The sequence below is a fragment of the Protopterus annectens genome, chromosome 2.part0 (genome assembly GCF_019279795.1).
Source record: "Protopterus annectens isolate FY-2018-M chromosome 2.part0, PAN1.0, whole genome shotgun sequence".
Taxonomy (NCBI): domain Eukaryota; kingdom Metazoa; phylum Chordata; order Ceratodontiformes; family Protopteridae; genus Protopterus; species Protopterus annectens.
Genome location: NC_056728.1, coordinates 828,988,513 through 829,009,785, shown reverse-complemented (window position 1 = coordinate 829,009,785; position 21,273 = coordinate 828,988,513). Strand labels below are relative to the sequence as shown.

The following is a 21,273-nucleotide window of genomic DNA, read 5'->3' as shown; positions in this document are numbered from 1 at the left end:
ATTGGATATACCATGGAACACAGTGAAAACAGTCATCAAAAAGTGGAGAAAATATGGGACAACAGTGACGTTGCAAAGAACTGGACGTCCCTTCAAAATTGATGAAAAGACAAGATGAAAACTGGTCAGGGAGGCTGCCAAGAGACCTACAGCAACACTGAAGAAGCTGCAGGAATTTCTGGCAAGTACTGGTTGTGTACTACGTGTGACAACAATCTCCCGTATTCTCCATATGTCTGGACTATGGGGTAGGGTTGCAAGACGGAAGCCTTTTCTTACACAGAAAAACATCCAAGCCTGGCTAAAATTTGCAAAACAATACAGCAAGTCTCCCAAAAGCATGTGGGAAAATGTGTTATGGTCTGATGAGACCAAGGTTGAACTTTCTGGCCACAATTCCAAAAGGTAAGTTTGGCACAAAAACAACACTTTGCATCCCCAAAAGAACACCATTCCTCATGGTGAAGTATGGTGGTGGCAGTATCATGCTTTGAGGTTACTTTTCTTCAGCTAGAACTGGGGCTTTAGTCAAGGTGGAGGGAATTATATAAATACCAGTCACTTTTGGCCCAAAACCTTCAAGCACCTGCTAGAAAGTTGAAGATGAAGAGGAATTTCACCTTTCAACATGGCAATGACCCAAAGCATACATCCATATCAACAAAAGATGGCTTCACCAGAAGAAAATTAAAGTTTTGGAATGGCCCAGCCAGAGCCCAGACCTAAATCCAATAGAAAATCTGTGGGGTGTCCTGAAGAGGGTTGTGCACAAGAGATGCCCTTGCAATTTGTCAGATTTGTAGTACTTTTGCAAGAAAGAGTGGGCAAGTATTGCTAAGTCAAGATGTGCCATGCTGATAAACTCCAGCTAAGAAGACTGGATGCTGTAATTAAATCAAAAGGTGCTTCAACAAAGTATTAGTTTAGGGGTGTGCACACATGCAACCAGCTTATTGTGCATTTTTTATTTTTTAATTTTTTTTTCCCCTAACAGATTTGTTTGTCTTTCAATTGAATTGTACAGGTTATAGGTCACATTAAAGGTGGGAAAAGTTTTGAAATGATTTATTGTGGTCTCATTTTTTATATCACAAAAACCTAGCATTTTAACAGAGGTGCATACAATTTTTATATCCACTGTATATACTTTCATCCATAACTCACTTTTCCCCCATTTCTGCACGTGGGATTGGGGTGTCACATCAATAGTGACCATCATCTAGAACCAGTATTCAAACCACCAGTTTTCTATCACACACCCACACAGATATAGATACATAAATAGTTTTGTAGCCTAAACAGGCAGCTTGCCACTACTGGTGTTTCCTTGCACTACCTGCTGTAGCTATTGTATGCATTTGGATGAGTTTCACACAGTGAGATAAGAGAACAATCTCTTGCCCTTCTTCATGTACTCATGGCTACGTTATTCTGTTTCACTTATATTTCCTTTCACTTTGTTGACATTGTTCATTTGCAACTTTCTACCTACTTATGCTGTGACTCCTCCACTTAATTAGTCATGTCTATTCTGCACTGCAGTGTAGTTTCTCTATGTGGCAGAAGTCATCCACCTTCCTGAATTAAATGTCTATGAATCTCAGCCAGTGTGTTTATCACACAGAATATTTGGCCAGACTCAGCTGTCATGACAGTCTTGCAGTCCCTAATCCTCCCACCAAACAACCATGCTCCAAGTGACAGAAACAGCAGCAGTGGGTACAGGTACAAAAACCGAATCACAGTTTATCCAGGAATTTATTCAATAAAACACACAAAAGGTGTAGTCACATAAAAATCCAAATGGCATAAACAGTATTCCAAGCGTTTTCATCTCTGGTGAATCAGAGACTTTTTCAAGGAAATTAGAAAACTGTTACTGAGCTCAATTTAAACAAACAGATCCACCCCCAATTAACATTGAACCAATAGAATAAAACCATATAATGAATATTCATAAAGTTCATAAATATTCAACAGTCACAGTACAATTCAACCACAGAACCCATGTCATGATAAAAAACACACTAAAATATACAGCAAATAACACACCAATCCCCAGAAATCATGCCCTTGTCAAAATAGTATAGGCAAAAATGTTATTAATAAACATATACATATGCACATATAAAATTGATATACATTTTTACATGTATTTATATAACTTTACATTTTATATGACATGGGTTCTGTGGTTGAATTGCACTGTGACTGTTGAATATTTATGAATGGTCTTTGGGTTTAACAATACATATTCCCTTTTCTTTGCCGATCCTCTGTTTTTAATTCCTGGTAGGGAAGGTAGTCTCCAACCTGCAGTCCCAACTTCTGCTTAGCCTCAACCCACTCTATTAACATGGTAGGAACAAGTAAAAGTAAACATGGAGAAAAGTAATAGCATTTATATAGAAAGGGTGACAAAGGTTACATACTGCACAATAATGGAATCTCACAGAACAGGAAAAAGAGCAGGTGCAGAGTGCTAAAGGGAAAATAAGTGAATATGTACATACTGTGCACGAGTTCAAAAAGGTTGCCGTTAAGCAACTGTTTTTTGATAATTCCAAAGCAGAAAAACTTTTAGTAGATTGACTTAGGCAGCAGAGAGTAGAAAGAGTTGTCTCCATATTTATGGAGCATGCAACAAGAAAAATAAGTAGAAATTCTATAGAGGTATGAGAGAGATTTTTGAAATGTTATGGAAATATGTATAAAGCAGAGGAATGTGGGAACCAAGAAAAGGTTCATAGGTTGGTACTAGGCTATCGGACCTAGGGCCTATACAAGCCTAGCCATAACAATTCCCTGGATATTTCTTCCCACAATATTTACTTCCCTGGACCCCTGTCTAGCAGGGCGATGGACGTGATCCGTGGGGTGAATTTCCTATCTCCCATCCAATCATCCAGGTTCCTTTTGAAGAGGGCCAAGGAGGTGCTCTACTTGACATGTATGGGCAGTCTATTCCAGACTATGGGGAGTCTCTGGGTCAGGAACATATCCCTCCAGCATGTTTTGTTTATTGTGATGACAAGGTTTAGATCCCTGGATCGTGTGGCTCTGAGGGATTGGGATTTCTTTAAGTTGAGCATGTCCAACAGCTCAGGGTTTGACATGGCCCTGTATGTTAAGCAGAGATCGCCTCGGAGTAAACGATATGCCACAGAGTATAGCTCGAGTTTTTTTAGACAGTCAGCATAGGGCATCTTCTTTAGGCCTGTGATTCTTGTAGTGAGGTATTTCTGCGGCCTTTCCAGCTGTTGCAGATGTCCCGTGAGGTACATACCAAATGAGGCGTTGTACTCTATAATGGGTCTAATGAGGGATAAGTACAGTGGGACAATGACCTCCTTTTTTTCTGGATGAATAGCCCTTAGTGATGAGGTGTGCCACATAGAAGGATTTCCTGACTGTTGTGGCAATGTGGTTATCGAAGGTGAGACCATTGTCCACCTGTGTCCCTAAGTCTCTCATCACACTTTCAGTGTTTAGTGTACTGCCACCTATGTGGTAATTCATGGGTACATGTTTTTTCCCAAAGGGGATAACTATACATTTCTTGGCATTAAGCTTGAGCCCATGGCTCTGGCACCAAGCATCTGTTTCTGTAAGGCCCTTTTGTAGAATATCCACATAATTTGGGGATTCAATAATGGCTCCCAGTTTGCAGTCATCTGCAAACTTTGTTAGCCAGAGTCCCTTAGTGTTGGTCTGTATGTCAGAGAAGCAGATGCCAAACAAGAGCGGTCCCAGGACTGAACCCTGAGGTACTCCACTTGTCACTTGTCGAGAGCTGGATTTGGAGTCGGCTACATTTACAGTCTGGGTTCTGTCAGTAAGCCAGTTGGCAACCCATCGAGTGACATAGGGATATATGCCCAGCTTAGTAAGTTTATCTATGATTCCAGAGTGGGGGATGGTGTCAAAGGCCTTGGCAAGGTCCAGGTAGGCTGTGTGGACCGCCTTACCCTCATCCACAGCTCTGGAGACTGATTTGAAGAAGTCAGTCAGGTTCAGGAGACAAGATTGGCCCTTCACGAACCCAAACTGGATCGGGTCCAGTGTTTGAAGGTTGCCAATGTCTTTATTTATAAGTTCCATGATAATGCGTTCCATGCCGTTGCAGATCAGGCTTGTCAGACTGATGGGACGTTAGTTCCCAGGATCTAAGTTGGATCCCCCCTTGTGGTGTGGGATAACTGTAACTGTGCGCCACTCAGTAGGCATGAAGCCTGAGGTGAGGCTATGATTAAACATGACACTTAGGTGAGGTGCCAGTTCATTTTGTAGTTCATGTAGTACACAGCCCGGGATGTCATCTGGTCCCATGGATGCTGTATTCCTAGCTTTGGAGAGTGTGGTTTCTACCTGTATGGCCATTATTATCGGAATTTGGCAATCTTCCAGTATTGAGATGGGCCATTTAGGGGGTGAGAGGGGGGTGAAGTTGGCACTGAATTGATCTGCCAGGATATTGGCAATATCCTTGGGATCAGCATATTTAATGCCATTCTGTTGTAGCTCAGAGCAGATCTGAACATTGCCATTTCGATTGACATAACTATAGAATGCCTTGTGGTTGTCTTTGGAATCATTGGCAATTTTAATTGAAAATATTTATAGAAGACTTAATTTTGATAAGGTAAGAGGAAGATGAGGCTCAAAAATAAATATCCACGTTAGGAAGAGCTAAGATAAAAACAATAATCTATAACCAATCATCAGGGAAGTCGCCAGAAGGTATTTCCATGGAAGTTTAGAATTTGTCAAGGAAGAAAGTGATAAAGATTTTGAAGGTTTTGCTGAGTAATATTTAAAAAAGAGGGGAGGGGAGTACCAACATCTTGAAACAAAGCTGTGGTGGTTATATTACCCAGAGACCCAGCTTTATATAGACCCATTTCAATTTTAAACCATTTTTATAAAGCATTTATGTCAGTACTAGCTAGGAGAATGGCATAAGTGTTGTAAACATTCATAGCTATGGATCAATGTTGTTTTGTGTGTATGGTAGCAAACATTTAACAACATTAATAAAAGAACGATGATCCAGAGGGAAGCAGAGTGTACGAAAAGGCCACTATTGTTAGTGGATTTTGATGCAGAGAAATCATTTGATTATCATTTGGGATTGCCTGAATTGATCAGTGGCAGCATTTCTTTTCCCTCATGAATAACAAGATAAAGTATTCGGAGTCAAGAAGACAGGTGGGAAGGTTCCTCTCCTACAAGCTATGTTTGAATAGTGGAACAAGGTGAGGGTGACCTCTTCCTCTTTATTTTCTTTATATTTAGAGCCATTAAAGAAAAAATAAGGGACTTACCAATTCAAGGAAAGAACTGGTTTGGTAATAAAGAAAAGTAAGCTTTATTTTCAGGTGGCATTATTTTGTACATAATCAATTCAGAATAGGATATCTTGGTGTTGTGGAATATTTTGAGAAAGTTTTATGTATAGGATATAAAATAAATGAAGATCAGCAAAGGCTGTAGCCTTAAATTATGTGTCCACTCATGAATCATCAGGGTCTGCTTATTAGTTTTCCCTCGCGTGTTAGGCAGTGCCCTGTATAGATGCAGACACCTTGAGCGGACAATTTTTCTATAAAAGCACCCATGAAATGTTCCCAATACCTAGTTGCACACAGGGCAACTAGTTTGCAATGACAAGCACTGCCCCCATAGTTGCAAATCAGATACGCCTGACATTACTTTATATTCTCACAACTGTCTAATCAATAAAAAAAGGCCTGTTGCCATGGAAATGAACTTTCCTAATATCTATAATTACTAGCTTGGTGGATATGGGCATCCTGAAGCAATGTAGAACTTGTCTTATCTTTACTGACAACCATGAATAAAACTGTTGAAATTAACTTGTTTTGGGTCTCCGCTCCGTTGTTCAGCACTTTTCATTTGGTTTACTGACAGCCAGTTAATTCTCAAACAAACTGATATGGTATATCAGAGATGTATCTACACAATGTCACTGGAAGCAAAGTTGTCACATGAAAGCACTCCTAATGTCAATCAGGTTGTCAGTAGTACACATGCTGCACCGATCACACAGAGTACAACGCACCCACATAGACCCTCATATACTAAGGCACTTGAATGTAATCTTCTTAAACTGCAAAGACCTCGTAGATGAAGTATGCATAACAAACTCACTCAGCAGCCCCGAATGCACTCTTTTAAAACCACCACTTACAGCCACATCTCATGGAGCCTCTACTTCTAAGCTCATAAGGCAAGCCACCACATGATCCAACATTCTGGTCAATGGCGACTCCATTGTGGGACACATTGATGTCCCTCTCATCAGGCTGAGAAAGGAGAAAGTCACAGTCAGTTGCTTATCAGGGCCAGGATCTACCACAGTATGTACACACTCAGTTCATTTGGACCATAACTTCCAGTATGACACAGTCATAGTCTATGTGGGTGTAAATGACCTGAGACGTACCTAGACTATATGAAAAGAGACATCATAGAGCTCTCAGAATATGTGTCCCAGGCTGGTATAAGTCTAGCACTGAGCAGTATTTTACCTTCTTCAAGGTGCCATAATATGAACAGAACATGAGTGACATTAATAATCTGCTTAGTTTCTGGTGCCCTTCTAAGGGATTGCAATATTTGTTAGGATGGAAGGAGATGGTCAATAGATCATGCTGCATTGTCAGAGATGGTCTACACCTCTCACCTCTGAAGTTTTGGATATTAGCTATAATACTGATCTCCCCATAGTGCCTTTTATAGGCAGTGCCACACTGAAAGTACTTCTGACATAGCGGATGAAAACCAAGAAAATCTAAAGGTGTTACTGTTGTTGAAGGCTAACGTCCTACTATTAAGTGACACCCTTGCAAAATTTCAAGCCTGCATAAAGCCTGAGAACACTGCTGCCTATGGAGAACTGCTCATAGAAACCCTGAAACAAACATGTTAATAGCTGCATAGAGGCAGTTGTACTCACCAGGAAGAAGTACAGAACTAACTCAAAAGACAACCCACACTGGTGGAATCCCAACTTCAATAGGCCGTAAAACAGAAGGAAGAAAATAATGGCAAAAATTAGAAGGTGTATCACCCAGCAGGATAAAACAAGTCTCATCAAACTAAACAAACAACTCAGAGGACAAAGCCTCTGCAAAAGGGTGGGCTATCTACATACCATGGAAACTACAGACCCGTAAGCCTCACTAGTCTTATATGCGAAGCTATAGAAAGAATTATCATGGAAATGATTGATAACAACATAAGAAACTTCCAGACACTGGACCAAATCCAATTTGGTTTTGTCAAGGGCAAGTCATGCCTACTCAACCTTGTGGACTTTTTTAAGAAGGTAACCAAAGCAATGGATGAGGGCAAAACAGTTCACACTGCCCAACTAGACCTGACCAAGGCATTTGACACAATATCTCACACAGGCATTGTTGACAAACTCAAGAGGTTAGGTATAAACCCTTAAGCTACATGGTGGATAGTTAGCTGGTTCACAGACGGAATCCATTAAGTTAGTACTGGGGAGTCCACTTCTATAGAGGCCAGCCACAAATGGAGTCCCTCACAGATTAGTCCTAGGACTGCTCCTTTTTGGCATTTACTTCTCTGAAGTCAAGGCCAATGTCAAGGACCTCTGGCTGACTAAACCTGCAGATGATTGCAAATTAGGAATTGTCATTGAATCCCAGACTGACAGAAATGTTCTCCAAGAACAACAACTGATGTCAGAGCCACGGACTGAAACTAAATGCCAAGAAAATTGCATAATAGTATCCTTCCGGAAGTTATCCACCCCTGGTAACTATCAAAAGAATTGACCCAGTAGTCAGGGACTTGGAGACACACATAGACAGTTATCTAGCCTTTGACCATCGTCATCTGTCTATAGTGGTGAGGAAATCATTCATGTTGTGCAACTCATAAACAAAGGTATGACATCTAGGTCAAAAAAGGTCGTTGTTACACTCTAGTCAGCATTCATCAGAGCTGTCATTTAGAACAGTGCCCCCTTTGGTATGTACTTAACCAGGCACATCCAACAACTGGAGCATCCACAAAAGTTTCTCACTAAAATAATACAGGGCATAAGTAACATGTCCAATGTAGACTGCCTCAAGGCCCTATTCTTCTATTCTGTCTCCAACAGGCTGTTGAGGGGAAATCAATGCTCGGCATAGAAGGCATTGTCAGACCCCAACCTTATGGACCTCCTGCATATCAGGAAAACAAACAGCACCAGAAATACCCATTCTATTGGCTTAAACCTTGTTTGTGATATAAAAGGGACCTCCTTCACAGGCAGATATGTATCCCACAGACTACCTCTTCTCTGGAACAGGCTCCCCATCCATGTGAAACAGAGCTCCTCCCTAACCTAATTCAAGTGTAACTTGGAGAATTGGATGGGGGACAGGAAATTAATTTCTGATTTGGCGCTAATGTCTCTAATGGACACAGTCAGCCTGTCAATAGTTCATCTCCCAGGCCCCTGCTTGTAAATGTTTCATCTCCAAAATCCCAGCATATACACTTATCAAGTGTACCAGAACTTTTCAGAGATTTCTGATGCATGGCTAGGCTTAAAAAGGCCCTTGTGGTCATTAGCCTAGTAAACATCTATGAACCTATGACTTGGTTCAGCAATGCCCGTATTTGTGGGGTTATGATGAAATGAAGTATTTAAGGTATGGATTATAAAGGATTCTCTTACAGCAGCTAAAGATATGTGGGAGACTAAAAAAAAGATAATACAAAACTTGAGACGTCCTTAATTATGGATACGGACAGTAAGATAAAAACAGTGAAAATGCTTCTAGTCCCTTTAGCTTTATTGACTAGTCAAGAGTATTTTTATTAACCAGATGGAAAGTTGTGGGCAATAATAAAGAGTTGATGAAATTTATTTGCATGGTTTAGAGGACAATAATTAAGTGGCATAGGTTGACTCTACTCACGCAAGAAGGTTGTTTAGGAATACCTGATTTGAACAGATATTTGCTCTGACAGTGTTGATGGAGAAGTACAGGGAAGGTCAGAAGGAGTTGCACTGTGTCTTTGTGGACTTAGAGAAAGCATATGACAGGGTGCCTAGAGTGGAGTTGTGGTATTGTATGAGGAAGTCGGGAGTGGCAGAGAATTATGTAAGAGTGGTACAAGATATGTACAAGGGTAGTGTTACAGCAGTGAGATCTGCAGTGGGAGTGACAGATACATTTAAGGTGGAGGTGGGATTACATCAAGGATCAGCTCTGGGCCCTTTCTTATTTACACTGGTGATGGACAGGTTGACAGACGAGATCAGACAGGAGTCCCCATGGAGTATGATGTTTGCAGATGACATTGTGATATGTAGTGAGAGTAGGGAACAAGTTGTGGAGATATGCTCTAGAGAGGAGAGGAATGAAGGTCAGCCAGACTAAGATGGAATATATGTGTGTGAATGAAAGGGAGGATAGAGGAATGGTGAGGATGCAGGGAGTAGAGTTGGCAAAGGTGAATGAGTTTAAATACTTGGGATCAACAGTTCAGAGTGTGAGTGTGAGTGTGGAAGAGAGGTGAAGAAGAGAGTACAGGCAGGGTGGAGTGCATGGAGAAGAGTGTCAGGAGTGATTTATGACAGACGAGTACCAGTAAGAGTGAAAGGGAAGGTGTACAAAAGGGTAGTGAGACCAACTATGTTATATGGGTTGGAGACAGTGGCATTGACAAAAAGGCAGGAGTCAGAGCTGGATGTGGCAGAGTTAAAGATGTTAAGATTTGCACTGGGTGTGATGAGGATGGACAGGATTAGGAATAAGTATATTAGAGGGTCAGCCCAGGTTGGAAGGTTTGGAGACAAAGCCAGAGAGACAAGATTACGTTGATTTGGACATGTGCTGAGGAGGGATGCAGATTATACTGGGAAAAAGATGCTAAGGATGAAGCTGCCAGGTAACAGGAAAAGAGGAAGGCCTAAGATAAGATTTATGGATGTGGTGAGAGAGGACATGCGGGTGGTTGGTGTGACAGAGCACGATGCAGAGGACAGGAAGAAATGGAAACAGATGATCCACTGTGGCAACCCCTAATCGGGAAAAGGTGAAAGAAGAAGAAGAAGACAGCCAAGGCACATTTATGTAATACAAGAAGAATGCCTTAATTCAACGTGGAAAAGGATAATGATGAAACAGGGAGAGGGGGGTTCAGAAGTAAGTAGAGAGTAAGATTCTGGATGTGCAGTAGGTACTTAAGAAAACTAACAACAGCCATATTGAATATTCTATTCATAAAATTATCAGAAAATATTCCAAGAAATAGGCCAACATTGGAATGGAGAAAAGAGACCAATAGGGATGACTGCAAGTAGGGGTACAGAAAGTAGACACGAATGGGATGGAAATTAGGGGAAAAATTAGCAAAGGAATTAAAGATTTGTGTGTGTGTGTGTGTGTGTGTGTGTGTGTGTGTGTGTGTGTGTGTGTGTGTGTGTGTGTGTGTGTGTGTGTGCATGCGCGCGCATGAGCATGTGCTTGCACTTGCTTTTCCTTAACACACTTACTGAATTAAATAAACATTGTGTTCTTTGCTTGATGTGTGGAGATTCTTTGTTAAAGTTACTTTTTTTCAGATTTTTTTTTTTATAGGGACCCAGTTTCTTCCCGTCCATGACCATCAAGCTCCAGTTTCATATAAGCCTACTCATTCTATCCCATATCTCTGCATCCATGGACATTGAGAAAGGTAAGCGAGAGCTGGAAAGAGGTCATGGATGTTACTTGATGGAGTTATGAAGGTAGGTTTTGGCTAGAGTAATTTTTGTGGGTGTGCTCCAAAAATGTTTGCTTCTGTATAGTATGCTTAGTTTTTTATGTGGTTTCTTGATATTGCTTTGGATATGGAGGTCACATTTAAGATTATCATATATTAAGACTCCTAATAGTTTGGTATGGTGGACTAATTCAATTTCAGAGCCATTTGCTGAAAAGATTTTGAAAGATGCTTTGTTATGGGTGTGAATGTTTCGGGGGGTTGAGTAGGAGTTATGCTTTTTTAAGACAGGTTACAGAGGAGATGACAGCTTGTTGAGTCATTTCTTGGAGATGAACTTCATTCGATGAAGTCCATTATACAAATGGATGAAAGCACAATGTTTTCACAATAAAGGTTATTATTTTGTGATATTCTGCTGTGAGGTCTTCATCATCCTTGTTGTTTGTTATTTAACATAGTGCATTACAAACTTCAAATCACAGGGATATGGGAAGATGAAATGATACAGGTACATGGGCATTCAAGTCTCTCAATCTACATATGTCATAACTGGCTAAATTATTTCTCCATCCATCCCCTTATCCTAGTGATGCCATGGTTGTACCAAGCCAAGCAGGGCAGACCATAATTCCCTTGTCCAGCAACAGTCTTCAGCTCAGTCTATGGTTCTCCAGGTGTTGTCAGGACATCTGAGAGATGTATTCTCTCCACTTTTTCCTAGGACTGAGTCAGACTTTCTCCAAGTAGGTTTTACCTGGTACACCGCCTGCAGCAGGAGCTAAAGGTTATCCTCACTAGATGCCCAAACCAGTTCAGCTCCAGTTGAAATGGAGCAGAAGTTATATTTGAAGATCCTCTCAAATTACTTTGTTACTCACTGTATCAGGGGCAGTGAGCCCAGCTATACTGAGAAGAAATCTAATTTTTTCCACTTATACCTATTCTTTTGGACACTACATAAAGCTGATGGCCATTGTGAGGATGGGGCCATAGACTGCACTGGAAAATCACAGGTGTCCTTTGACTCATTTCCTGATTCACTAACACAGTCTGGTACAATATCTGTAACATTTCTAAGGAATCCATCCTCTAATCATTCTTCCAGTCCTTTTTACAGTCACTTGCACACAAGATCCCATGTTACCCAAACTCCTCCATCTAATGTAGCTGTAGCACCTCACATGCAGGAAGCAATCCAATCCTATCTGAGAGTGAACCAAGACCTGTGAACTGTTGGTGTTGATTTTCATTCCAGCTGCCTCACATTCAGCATAGATCTCCAGTGTATGTTGTAGATTACACTCAGGTAAGGTTAAGATGAGAACATCATCTGCAAATAACAAGGAAGCAACCCCCACTGCCCAAAACTAGACAATCTCCAGTCCCTGGATGCCCCATGGTATCCCGTTTATGAAAATTACAAACAAGAGGGGATGAATGAGCACTGGTGGGGTCCAAATCCCACCTAATGTGCTTACATAATGCTGGGAATACAGTTACAACTCTAACTCCTATCAGAGTGACTGCATGGCCTCTAACAGCATTTCTAGGCACAAGTAACTCCTGTGGCACATTCTAAAATACACAGTCATATGCCTTGTCGAAGTCTGTAAAATTCTAGAAAAGTCTAATTGCTCATTCAATACATATACAGGGACAATTAACTGATTCACTTTTCCATAGCCAGGATGAAATCCATATTGCTACCACTGAATCAGAGGTTTGACTACTGGCTGAGGCTGACTTTACAGTTTCGTGTTGTAGACTTTCTCTTGGAGCCTGAAAATCTTTATCCTGTTATAAATGGAATGCAATCCCCTGTTACCCTTTCTGAAAGTGGGGACTAATACCCCAGTTTGCCAGTCTAGATGTACTGTCCCAGACTTTCATGCTACACTGAAAATGTCTAGCCCCTACCTTTTACCTTGTTGGCAGTGAGTCTAAATGAAAATTCCACACAGTTTTTTTCAGCCTGAGGCCAGACAGGCTGCATGAGCTAGTCAATCACCAGGTACCAGAAACAAAAAGTTCCAGATAAAAATTTATAAAGATAACTGGGGAACACAAATTCCTTCATTATGACATCATGATCATAGTGAAATTATTTGTCTTTCTTTAATTTGCTCCTAAGTAGTTCTGGGTAACACCAGTGTGAAACATTTCCAGGAAAATATTCACATCTAAAGACAAAATTGTTTTTATCCGAGTTGCTAGCTGGACCTGCCTGTCCTCACAGTTAGAAATCTGTTAGGCACTTGTCACCTAGCAATATGGGAGGACTCTAAGGGTTTGGATAATTTGTTACATTCTGTAGATAACTTACTTTCATATCAGAAGTTAAATGTGGAGCTAGAAAGATACTGATATTATTGTCATCTGTTTATACAGTCCATGTCCTGCTTACCTAGAATTACTGCGATAATGGTTGTTGACAAATAGTACACTATAGCACGGAGGCCGATTTTGCCAGAGGAGCCTGGATCCAAAGCAGCAACACCTGTGAAGAAAAAATATAGTATATCTTAAACAGAAAAATACAAACAACAGCCCCAGACTATTTTATTAATTCAAAATTACTTTGTGACACTTTTATATAACAAATCTATCAAAATTGTGTAATTAAAGTGCCCGTTTTATTGGCAATACAGTGTAAATTGTAACTCCAGAAATAATTAACACTTCATGCTAAATGCATAAAACTGAGATTACAGCACTGCAAAAGGATATTTATCGTTGAAAATAATGATTTATGTAGACACAAGCCCTATACCCCCTGTTATTTAACATCATCACTTCTGAGTTCACCATTTCTGTGAGAAAAGGCAACTGCAAACGAATCCAAAATCCTGCTACTGGTCTGGTAAGCAATGACATTCATCGGGAAAGCTAGTTAGAAATCAATAACAGCAGTGAGACAGAACTGGCTACACCCTGTAAAAGTGTTATGAATGAGGATGGTAATTTCAAGATTTACAATTTTTCTAATACCCCACTGGAGCCAAAAGTGGCCAACTTTTAAGTAAAGGGTTGACATTTGTCCCTTCCTCAAGGGCTAACTTGGCTAGCACATTAATAGATGTTAAAACTTTTCTGAGGAAGTTGAATTTGAAGATATTATTTGGAGTAAACTTCAGCAAGCAACAGGACTTGAACGTAACCAGTACTTACAACCCCCCTGCATCCAACACTTCTACTGTTTGAAAAGATTTGTGATCTTGATATAAGAAAACAATGTTGAGTGCTGGAAGAGAGGAAGAAAACAATATGAATGAAGAAGAATATTCCATTCTTCTGTTCTGAAAACTTTTTTGGAACAGAAAAAAACAGGGTCACTAAAAAGCAGGTCTGGGATGATGAAATGTGGAGCCTGCTGATATTGTAAGTTCATTTATAAGGGGGTCCACATTTCAGGTAAGGGATGCCATCTACCATATTAAGGGTATTTTTAACTGTGAATCTAAACAAGTTGTCTATTTAGCACAGTGCCAGAAGTGTCCCTGTTTTTATGTTGGAAAAACTGAGCACAAACTTAAAGACCGTTTCTATGAACATGAATATAGTATTAAAAAATGAATTTATCTAATGCCTTAGTTAAACATACGAACATATATAAGTATCATTTTTTTAAATATTTTGTCATTGATCATGTCCCAGTAAAGGTGAGGGGAGGGCCTTGGGAACATTATTTACAAAAGAAAGAGTTAGTACGGCAACTAATTTTTAATGCCTGTTTTTAGCCAGGGTTGAATGAGTGCTGCAGTATGAAACCTATTTCAGCATTAAAAGCTTTGACTAGATGGCTAATATTTTAAGTAAGTGTTAACTAACTTTGGGATTAAAACAAGTTATTTAAATGGGTGGCTGGACCTTTAAGACACTTGAGGAAGTGATATAATGATTGGATCATTGTACCTGAGTCTTTTTAAACAGAGCTGTTACTGTGGGTGAAGAGTCTGAAGAAGTTTGCATATGGTTTTAAGTAAACTAAAGCGCTTATTTTTATTGAAATAAAGTTTATCGAAGGACTGACTAGCTTTTCTGCTGAAGGTCATTGCTTTCCAGGCCTGTAGCAGGATTTTGGATTATTTTCTAGTTTGTGTTGTGAAATCAGAAAAGGCAACTACTTAATTTTTCATACAAATATTACGTTTGCCTTTCCTCTTTCTTTTTTTGCAAATTTAGATAAATATCATTTTTGAAACACTGCGCTTGAATTTATCTGAATCAAGAATTTTCAATAGAAGAAATGACCCATGTATAAACCCGGGAGCTAAAAATGAGTTCACTTGCAATAGGAAGAGACTAATGTAATCCATACAAATACAGAGGGTACTCTTTTAGAACTTACTACTTGTCAAAACTGAATGTATACTTTTATTGGTTACTTATATCACAAAGCATATGATGACGATGATGATGATAATAATAATAATAATACACTATAAATAAGTTAGTGAAACTACCTGTTTAGAGAACCAAGATGACTTTTATCTCATTTTATGCATTCTCTTCAGGACATCTTTAAAAAGTTACCATTGCTTAATTTGATTAATATAAAAACAAAATCACCATGCCTACTGCAACAGGCAGATAAAATTTCCTTTTTTACATTTCTTTAATTTTATCATCTGATATACAGACACACACAAATGTAGAAATGAGAGAAACAGACAAAAATCAATGCTGTATTACTAGCCTTTTTTCCCACAACACTATTCCATCCATCCATCTATCCATATACAACCTCTTTTCCCATTTTTACACAATATAGTGAGGGTATCACTTCAACAGTGACAATCGTCTAGAGCCAAGATTCTCCCCGCCGGCCGGCTAGCCCTGCAATGGTCATCTTCCATGACACTATTAATGAGGATGCATTTTAATGCCACTGTACAGAGCACATTTCTTACTTCTGATTTCAGATGAATCACCTTTACTTTTTAGTGGTGCCTTCCTTTAGGAATATCAGAAAAGTGAACTAACTTGAAAGATTATAGGATCTGGTAATGATACTCCATATAAAGAAAACAGAATTTTTATTTGTAAGTAAGTCAGTGTCTTAGAACACTTCAAAATTATAGATTCATTAAGAAAAGTAAACAAGCAAAACAAAAGCAAAGCCTCGCCGTTCTGTAATAAATGTAAAAAACTAAGAAGGAATATTAGTCTATAAAAAACAGCACAACTGATCCACATTATACAAGCACATAAAAGCATTAATATCTGCATGGCCGGCCTTAGGCATAGGCCAACTAGGTGGCCGCCTAGGGCACCGCTGTAGCAGGGGCGCTTTTCCAGTATTTATTTGGTGTAGGTAGACCAGGTTGGGGGCACCTGGGTGGTATGGGGGGGCAATGTGGAGCCCTTTTGCCTAGGGCACCAGCTGACCTCTCAACAGCAGGTACAAATATTACTCAGTCATTGTCCACGCTGGTGTAAACGACCTGAGACGTACCTCCTTGGACTACATGAAAAGAGACATTGAGGAGCTCTCTGATTATGTAGCCCAGGCAGGTATGACCCTGACCTTGAGCAGTATCCTACCTTCACCAAGAATGATGCCACAATACAGAGATAAGATGATCAGCTTTAACAATTGGCTTAAACACTGGTGTCATTCAAAGGGGATCCAGTATCTGTCTGCCTGGGATGACATGCTGGACAAGCCACGCTGCTTCGCAAGGGACGGCTTGCACCTGTCACCCTGGGATTCCGGATATTGGCAAAGGCTCTTGCCACCCCCATAGTGCCTTTTTAGGCAAGGCTCAAATTCTAAACCTACCACCCTAGAACACAAAAAGGAAAAACTAAGGGTAATGCTGCTCAATGCCAGAAGTCTAAATCTCAAAATGCACGCACTCGAGGCCCTTCTCAGTATGGAGAACATCGATGTCTGTGCTGTGACAGAAACCTGGTTCAAGGCTCCTGAGAGCACCCCAGCGCTATCAGGTTTTACCTCATATCATGCGTTCCGCCCCAAAATCCGGACAATACCAAGAAAGGAGGGGTATCCATATTCATCAAGGACACCCACACCTCAAGACTGGTGGCAACGCACGATGCATCGGAGACCATCCAGGTGCAATTAACCATAGGCAAGACTGCTCTGCAAATTGTAGCATGTTACAGGCCACCCTCACAAACTCAGGAAACTCACATGGCCTTCCTGAAAACACTAGAGGGGATAAATGTATCACCAAACACCATCATACTAGGTGACTTCAATTACCCTAATATAGACTGGGAACACTACTCAAGCCCAAACACCCTAGCCCAAAAGTTCCTGGAATTCATAAACTCAAATGCCATGGAACAACTAGTCACCATCCCCACAAGAGGAGATAACATACTTGATCTCATCATCACGAACATGGGAGCACAATGTTCAACACCGGAAGTATACCCCTCACTGGTGAGATCAGATCACAAACTAATCTCGCTGGAGGTCCTCATCCCACCCCCACCTGAAATAAAAAGACCACAGTAAAGAACTTCTCAAAAGCCGACTTCACACTTCTAAAGACTAGTGTGGTCTCCTTTCAGGCCCCGAGCGGAAAACAATACTCAAGCCGCTGAATCACTTACAAACGCCTTCTACCAGCACCTGCAGGACTGCATGGATAAGGCAATCCCAAGCAAAACAAAGACTCTTTGTACCAAAGGCAAGCGTCCAGTCTGGTGGACCCCAGCCATAAACAAACTCTACAACAAAAGGAGGAAGCTACTACAAGATAGAGCAAAATCCTTAAAAGGTAAGACACCCTTGATCACTATAAGTAAAAACTAAGAGCTCTCATAAAATCATCCAAAGCAAATTTCGAGAGAAAAATAGCTAAAGACTCAAAAGACAATCATAAGGCCTTCTTTAGCTATGTTAGAAACCTAGGAGGAAACTCCCAGATATGCTCAGAACTAGTTCAAAATGATGTGAAGATTACTGATCCTACAGACATTGCCAACATACTGGCTGACAGGTTCAGTGCAAACTTCTCCCCTCCCCAAAAGGAGAGATATCTATACCAAATGAGTGCAGCCCCCAAACATCTCCAGCGCCCAAGTGAGAACTGCTCTCTCCAAAGCAAAAACACAGCATCCATGGGACCCGATGGTGTCCCCGGCTGTGTGCTCCACGAACTCAATGAGGAATTAAACCCACAGCTAGGACAGCTGTTTAATCAAAGTCTTACCTCTGGATACGTACCCAGGAGTGGCGCACTGCAACTGTGGTCCCACTTCACAAAGGCGGTGCCTCCACAGACCCTGGAAATTACCGCCCATTAGCTTGACAAGCCTTATCTGCAAAGCCATGGAGAGGATCATAATGGACCTCATAAATAAAGACATAGGAATTTGCAGACTTTGGATCCAACCCAGTTTGGCTTTGTCAAAGGCAGATCATGCCTTTTAAACTTGGTTGACTTTTTCAAACAGTCACCAAAGCCATTGATGAGGGAAAGGCAGTCCATACAGCCTACCTCGATCTGGCTAAGGCCTTCGATACAATACCCCACTCGGGTATCATTGAAAAACTCATCAGCTTAAATGTTAACCCATACATCACAAGATGGGTTGCAAACTGGCTGAGTGACAGAACCCACAGGGTCAGAGTTGCTGGCGCCATGTCAGACTCAAAGCCTGTCACAAGTGGTGTCCCACAGGGCTCAGTCCTGGGCCCACTCTTGTTTGGCATCTACTTTTCCGAAGTACAAGCAAACACAGGAGGGTTATGGCTGACAAAGTTTGCAGATGACTGCAAACTGGGCGCCATAGTAGAAAACACATCTGACACAGATATCCTTCAGAAGGGTCTCACAGAAATGGATAACTGGTGCAAGAGCCACGGCCTAAAGTTAAATGCCAAAAAATGCATAGTCATACCCTTCGGGAAAAACAAGGTTAACCCTAGCTACCAAATAGGTGGCAATCCACTGAGCACAGAAGAAGTTATCAGGGACCTGGGGACCCAGGTTGATAGTAGTCTGTCATTCGACACCCATGTAGCTAAAGTAGTTAGGAAGTCCTTCTACATTGCCCACCTTATCATGAAGGGATTCTCATCTAGATCAAGGGAGGTCATAGTCTCCCTTTACTCATCACTCATCAGACCAATGATTGAGTACAATGCCCCATTCGGAATGTATCTGACCCGACACTTGCAGCAGCTGGAGAGGCCACAAAAGTTCCTCACCAAAAGGATAAAGGGTCTCAAAATCTGTCCTATGCTGCCCGACTGAAAGAACTCCAGCTCTATTCAGTCGCCACCGCTTGCTCAGAGGTGACCTTTGCCTAACATACAAGGCCATGTCAAACCCAGATTTGATGAATATGCTTCACCTCAAAAAATCTAGATCCATCAGAGCCACAAGGGCGGGAGACTTAAACCTCGACACGGCTATTAATAGGACATGCTGGAGAGATAGATTCATCACCCAAAGACTCCCTATGCTGTGGAACAAAATCCCGGTACATGTGAGGCAGAGCACCTCGCTGGCCTTGTTCAAGAGAAATCTTGACCAATGGATGGGAGATCGCAGATATACCCCAGGAATTACCTCAGTGTCACTGCTCGACAGAGGCACAGCAAAATAATGGGTATAGTTCCCCATACTAAAGGGGTGGCGTAAGCCACAAAACAATGGGCTAGGCTTATAAATGCCCTCGGGCAGATAGCCTAGTATGAACCTATGAACCTATGAACCTATGACCTAAGGCCGCTGCTGAATATCTGTTAAGTTCAGACTCCAAAGCAACAGTCCCAAAAATAAAACACAAAGTGTGGGATTGAAAAAGATTAAGCACATAACACTGTGAAAAGCACACAGTGAGGGGGTGACTCGAAGACATAAGTAGCCTGGTCACACTATAGGAGAACTACTGGGCATGCATGATATGATATGTAAATGACTACATGATGTCATGCTTATGAGGCCCCATATGCAAATAAGCTTCACTACATACACAAATGACAAAATGAAACATAGTGAAGTGATTCAGAGATATATAATGCTAGTGCTATGCATTCCTGTTCATCTACTCTTAATGTTTGGAATTTTCAGAGTACAGAAGCTAGACCCACAATATTATGTTGGCAGTAGAACAGCTCCGGCTGAACAGCAGGTGATAGTGTCTACTTTTGGAGCCAGTGTCCACTGTGTTGCACATAATCTCCTCATGAAAGACATCAGTATACAAACAACATCACGAAACATGAATGAACGTGCAATAAAAGGAAAAGCATCTTCCAGCGTTGTCCTTTCATGATGTTGTTTGTATTGATGTCTTTCATGAGGTGAAGTGTTTCATTTGTGGTTGGTGGTTGTATTTTTTGTGTTGCACATAATCTCCCCCTACAGTGAAGAATGGTCTGCCAGCACATAATATCCTATCACCTCACTGCATACCTCTTAACCTGCAGATATCAAAAATCTGGACAAAACATCCCTGAAAAGTAGAGCCATTTCACCAAAAATGCACACAGCTAATGAAGATGAAACTTGTATACCTAATAACATATTCTGCCATTTTAAGCATATGTTTCTTAGGCAGAGACCCTGAAGAACTAGGAGAGACACCCACTGAAGTTAAACCTGGCCTGCCTCTCGAAGAAGCCTTGGAAACAGAAGGGGAGGGCCTAACCACCTTAGGAAGGGAGGGGAGAACAGCCACCTGAGAAGCCCCTTTAGCCTGGCCTACCTCCTGGGAGGACACATCTTGTAACAGTAAAGTCTCTCCCTGACACTCCAAAGAAACTTCTGGCAGAACCTCCGGCTCCACCGAGCCTTCTAAAGAACCGACGTCCGGGACAGACGGTTCTTCCAACCTAGGCTTTGCTGTTTTGTCCTTGCGCTTTTTAGAAGCGGACGTCGGAGCATCCGACGGCATTTTATAATTACAACGCTTCCCAAAAACTAACCTGGCACAGTCTAATCTTCTCTTTATAGTGCGTTTGTTAAATCTAGCACAAGAGCGACATCCAACAACGTCGTGCTCAGGCCCTAAGCAAGGTATACACAAGGTATGGTAATCCCTATGAGGTATCTGTTTCCCACAAGAAATACAGTTATTCACTTTTTCTGACATCCGGTTAAATACTGAGGCAAGAAAAAACAAAAATATTCCCCAACGGGGTACTTAGCCAACTTTGATTCGGTCTGAAACTCCGACTTCAGAAAATTTCAGAACGCCAACCTGCACTCGCAATACTGCTTCTGCATCGGACCATGCGGCAAAAAAGACTGAGGATATGGCATCGGTCATGCGCATTTGTACCCTGACGTCCTGACGTCAGACTAATGCGCCTTGACCGACGTCAGCCTTATACTTTGGTATTCGGGCCGACTGGGACAGCGGACTACCCAAGTGTTAGGACTGCAGCAATGTGGGATGAAGAACATCTTGTATACCTAATAATATATATAATTCTTCCCACATCCAACATGGTCACTGGGTATCACAAGTTTAAAAGACAGAGATGAGAAAATGACACAAAATATAACTAGACCCGAGAATACA

At 41.2% G+C, this 21,273-nt stretch overlaps 1 protein-coding gene across 1 annotated transcript in view; it reads right to left on the bottom strand.

Moving 5' to 3' along the window:
- SLC1A1 (solute carrier family 1 member 1) overlaps positions 1-21,273 on the bottom strand; it is an 827,126-nt gene that overhangs the window by 395,875 nt on the left and 409,978 nt on the right. The window contains exon 3 of the mRNA XM_044061099.1: positions 13,166-13,258. Coding sequence (XP_043917034.1) covers positions 13,166-13,258 — 93 coding nt within the window. The remainder of the gene's footprint in view (positions 1-13,165; positions 13,259-21,273) is intronic.